The sequence below is a fragment of the Squalius cephalus genome (genome assembly GCF_949319135.1).
Source record: "Squalius cephalus genome assembly, chromosome: 1".
Taxonomy (NCBI): Eukaryota; Metazoa; Chordata; class Actinopteri; order Cypriniformes; family Leuciscidae; genus Squalius; species Squalius cephalus.
The window spans coordinates 43,700,815-43,706,120 of NC_137122.1; the positions used below are offsets into that span (position 1 = coordinate 43,700,815).

Genomic DNA, 5,306 nt, shown 5'->3' on the forward strand with positions numbered 1-5,306 from the left:
TTAGGGAATTCCATGAGTTCTCTTTTACTTTCTGGTTAAAGTTCCTTTAAACTTCCTCTCAAATTCCCCTGTAACTCGAAAACACAACAGCACACCGTCGAAGAACGGCACGCCCCGTTCCATATACGGACAAAAAGAATTGTACGGTAATATGCGTCATCCCCGTGGGCGTCCAATGAGGACTGCCGTTTCGACTACCCCTGAAACGCGTGACGCGACCTATGCGTCATTACTCATCGTTTAAATATGCATTCGCCCACGAAAAACACGACGAAATTCCGTAGTTCGGCCCGATATTATGTATCAGAGCAAAGGGGCTATTAGACAGACACCAGCCGATTAAATAACAGACACTTAGGGAAAGAATCTCTTAACATTTCGACCATAGTTTAGACATCTTAATGCATGTTTGACAATACAGAGCAACAAGAAACAGAGGATACTATATAGCTCGTTGGTCTGTTGCTTTAACAGCTGTAGAAGTATTTACTGCTCAGATATAAAGAACCAAAGGAACCAGAAGACTTCAGCGCTCGGTGAGTTCAGAAGACCCGGTGTGATCGGTTAACAAATCCGGCCTTTTAAATCCACTGCCTTCGGAAATGGGGCTACTGTTCGCCAAACTGATGACTGTTTTCGGGGATAGAGGTAAGCGAATTTTTTTTAAAAGGTTTTTTGGAAATTGGGGTTTTAAGATTTTTATTATTATAGCATTTTAAGTATTATTTTTCCAAGTTAAGTATTTTTAAAATTGCCTTGTTGTTATAGCTGTAGTTAATATAGCCTACCTTTACTTGTTTTCAGTAACATTAATCAAAAGAAAATTTGCCGGACATCATTCTGTCCTGGCTTCTGAGAAACTTTGTTTGTACTCTTCACTCTTAATAGTTAACGTGTTTTCACACTCAGTTTTAATCTTGATTTTCTCGTGTGTTGTTCTGTAAGATGGTCAGCAGCACCTCTAACCCAGGGTTCATATTTACGATATTGTTATAACTTATGGTGTCAAAAGATATAACGCCAAGTTGTTTAGCAACAGGCAACCAATCATGAACGTCCTCATCGGTGCGTGTTTATTAAACATTCATTAGCATTGTTTATTTTCTGAAACTTTCACGCGCTGTTGTAAATAAAATGTAACGTTACAGTGTGAATTCTCAAAGTCAAATGACTAAACCATGATAAAATATGAGTAATGCTGAAATGAGAAACAAGATTTCCCAGGTTTCCAATGTGAAAAGGGCTTTTAAGTGACACTAATAACATGTCACTGAGAAACACACGTTTATGCAAGTCTGTGTTAGGATGTTCTGTTCTTTCTGCATACATGTCAGATAAGATTGTACATACCAGTGAGGTTCAAAGATCACAGGAGTTCTGCTTACCTGTTGTTATTCTACACCAATTTACACAACTTTTCCAAACTTTGTTTAACCCAAGCAGACGTAGTTCACTAAGTTCTCAAAATTGCGTTACTTGGACATTAAGGTTGATGTTATCAAATGACATTAGCAAACAAATTCTGATTAAAATGTCGGTGTTTTTTTAACATCCTCCCTTTTCTCTTCTTAGAACACAAAGTAATTATTGTCGGTTTGGACAATGCTGGGAAAACCACCATCCTCTACCAGTTGTAAGTGTTTTTCTTTTTGAAAGTATAAGCAGGAGAAGCACGTGGCTTCGTACATGACACATTGACATATTACATGATGTTTCCACTCAACTTTTAAACCTTCTATTCCCTGTTCTCTTCAGTTTAACTAAAGAAGCTGTGCAGACTTCTCCCACAATTGGCAGCAACGTAGAGGAGATCGCCATAAAGAAGACACGCTTCCTCGTCTGGGACATTGGCGGCCAGGAGAATCTCAGAGCTACCTGGAACTCGTATTACTGTAACACAGAGGTGTGTATCCTTAACCTGCATGCTTTGCTAGTGTGACCGGAGTTATGTGAATCTCTACTGGTTATGTGTCTTTCCCTACTGCTGAGAGACAGATACAGTATATTTAAATAGTGTATAAAATATTTATATATTTTATTATATACAGCATATTTATGTCAATTTATAGCCTTTACAAGATGTATAATCTTCCCCTCTAAATGTAACAGATTATCATCCTGGTTGTTGATAGCACTGATCGAGAACGCCTGACTGTAACTAAAGAGGAGCTTCATCGCATGCTTGCACACGAGGTTAGTTTTCATTCAGCTGCTTCATGACACAGTTGTTAGGAATATTTCATGGTTTTTCATGCACATGTATTATCAAGGTCTGGGTTTAAAATCTATTTAAATGCATTTATTTTAGTATTTTATTAATTTATTTATCCTTTTAAATATGTTCAAAACAGTATTGTTTTTTTGGCTTTTATCAATCTTTTTTTGATAAAAGGAAGAATGTAAACTTTTTAACGTGATTGAAAACTCATCTAGGGATTTCCATGTGCATTTTTGGATTTGCAAACAAATTATCAGGTTTTTAGGGTTTGGTTAGACCATCCCAAGTGAGATCAGCCCTAGTCTTAATTGTTTTGAACATGGTTTCATTTAATTCCTTCTCCACACAGGATCTGCAGAACGCATCTGTGCTGGTTTTGGCGAATAAGCAGGACATGAAGAACAGTATGTCTGCTGCAGAGATCTCTCAGAGTCTGACCCTCAGCTCGCTCACTGCTCGTTCCTGGCATGTCCAGGCCTGCTGCGCTCTCACTGGAGAAGGGTATGTGTGTTTTATAGGAGTGCATATGTTTACCACTGTGTTTTGCTTGTTTAACCCTGTAAAGCCTGACATATTAAATAGTAGTGAGAAAAAAATATTTTTTTTCCTTTCAAATCAGCAATTTATTGAACCTTTAGGAAAAAAATCTATAAGCTTGTATGTGTTTGTTTTTTGTTTTTTTTAAATCTAGTATTGTATTTGATACGTCTGGCTTTAATTGCTATTATAGTATATGATATAGAGAGAATATGGAGCTTATACTCGAGGAGGAATAAACACCTCAGTTTTATTCAGAGGCAAAAAATATGCAATTTGGTGCAGTTGCTGATATTTATATGGCAAAAAAGTAAGAAGAATTCTGATAACTTGTAATGTAGATTTATGAGATCTTTATAACAGTGTAGCAGACTTCTTACATAAACTGCATATAAATATCAGTTGTCACTCTTCCAATAATCAATCTTTCAATAATATAAGATTTAGATGCTTTTTTTTAATGCTTCGTTTATCAATCAAAGCTCTGTAGTTTTTCTGAAATATGATGTATGGATAATCAAGTAAACCTAAGTCGCTTCAGTCCAGTAAGTGTTCAACTTGAAATATTACTGACAATATCAAATTTATTTTTATGCTGACAGATTTCAAATTGATTTCTCAGCAAAAAGACATGAAGGTGGACAGTTTAAGAATTATCATTAAAGGCCTTTTACTTTTAAAAAATGTAAATTTACAGTTTATGAAGACGACAAAAGGCATGTAGCAGATTGTGTACAACTGGTTTTTTGTTGTGTTGTGATCATGTTTGTAAATTTGTCAATATTATACAGTAGGCAGGATAGGGTTAAGATGTTTCCAAGCCAGTAGCCTGAGTGAGAGCCATTTTTTATAATGTATAACCACCTCTTTCTTTTCCCCCTACAGTTTACCTGCCAGTCTAGATTGGATGCGCTCCCGTGTTGTGGCGAATTAGTCCAGCAGCGGTGCTTCTTAAGCCTCTGGAACTGTTGAAAGAGAGATTAGGCCTTCTTTGACTTTTATCCAGCTCTCAGTGCCTCTCGGAGTAATACTGAAATAATGCTGTAGTCTGGAGGAACACACCTCATCCACCCACTCTGGAAACCAGAATGAGCCCGGAAGACTCTCTGCGTGTGTGAGAGAATGTGTATGTGTGTATACACGTTTGTGTTTGGACATTATGTGACTCCGTTCTAGAGGTCCACATGTTTACATTACAGACTTCTGAAATGATCTGACATGATCATGATGATTTGGTGCCACTGTATTCACCTCTGGCTGTGCCGACGGCTCCGCTTCCCATGTGGAGTAATAGTCTACAGACAGCCATCTGAGAGGGGGAGGGTGACGGTTCACATGCCCGTACTAAGCTATTGAAAAACATTACTTGAAGTATTTAAAAGGAATTGATAATGATTTGTGTATGTTGTGCAGATGTGTGCATGCAGAATGGAACATAGTGTTCAAGTATTTTATTCTGAAAGTAGACAGACTTGATATTCATAGTATGTTTTCTTATATAATTTTGTACAAAAAAGTTTTGTACAAATAAAAATCTACTAAAAACTTGCCTTTGTCTTTGAGAAATGTATTTAGCCTGGGTTCAAAATGTATTTGACTGTTGAGTATGTAAAACAAAGGTGCTGGCCGTACGACAATCGATCGTTATCAGATCAAACGGAAGCTGACTGTAGCTCAATTTGCATTGAACATTCAGATGATAATCTGTCCCCTCATTTTGTCGAACTGTATGCTAATGCTTTTGTTCTTAACTCTTACTTGAAACAGACCAAAGACCTTAGCATCTATTTAGCATGCATGTTGTGTGCATTTTACTTTTCTAATGCATTAAGGTAGAAATCATTGTATCAAAGCTGTCCCCAGCACTACATTTACAAATGATCTAGTGAAGGGGGTGGATATGGAGTCCACTGCTGCTTCAATGTACAGGGTGGGCCATTTATATGGATACACCGTAATAACATGGGAATGGTTGGTGATATTAAAGTCCTGTTTGTGGCACATTAGTATATGTGAGGGGGCAAACTCCTCAAGATGGGTTTGCCCCCTCACATATACTAATGTGCCACAAACAGGACTTTAATATCACCAACCATTCCCATGTTATTACGGTGTATCCATATAAATGGCCCACCCTGTATATCTGAGTGATTATAAGCAAGGTATTAATCAATATTTCTCCTTCTAAATATCAAATGAGCTTATGAGATTTTACTTGGTTATAGAAGTTTCTGGTGTGATTACTGAAATTTTCTTTTCATGTATTCTCTGATGTCTGTATTTGATATCTGAGAGGTGACTGAAGGGTCTGGCCCATGCCAGCAATAGTTTATTGAGCCCGGCTTCCAGAGATGAAATATGGACTCGTTTTGTTTGAGAAAGGTCTTCAACCTGTGATTAAAGACATATATCTGTTCTTCTAGCTCACCATGACAGCTATAGGTCACAAGGGTCATTGGAACCAAATTGTTTAAGTGACAATTTCTTAGTTAAAGCGTTTACTTTACTGTTTATATTAAAGTGTCCTCTCACTGAGAGAAAGAACATGTCA

The 5,306-nt window shown here is 37.2% G+C and overlaps 1 protein-coding gene across 1 annotated transcript; it reads left to right on the plus strand.

The window, feature by feature from the left end:
* Nucleotides 1-211: 211 nt before the first annotated feature.
* On the plus strand, nucleotides 212-4,305 carry arl5c (ADP-ribosylation factor-like 5C). The gene is made up of 6 exons (XM_079876761.1): nucleotides 212-648; nucleotides 1,573-1,633; nucleotides 1,756-1,903; nucleotides 2,110-2,193; nucleotides 2,568-2,719; nucleotides 3,641-4,305. Exons 1-6 carry the CDS (start codon nucleotides 603-605, stop codon nucleotides 3,687-3,689), a joined length of 540 nt encoding a protein of 179 aa, XP_079732887.1. The 5' UTR covers nucleotides 212-602; the 3' UTR covers nucleotides 3,690-4,305.
* The last annotated feature ends 1,001 nt before the right edge of the window (nucleotides 4,306-5,306 follow it).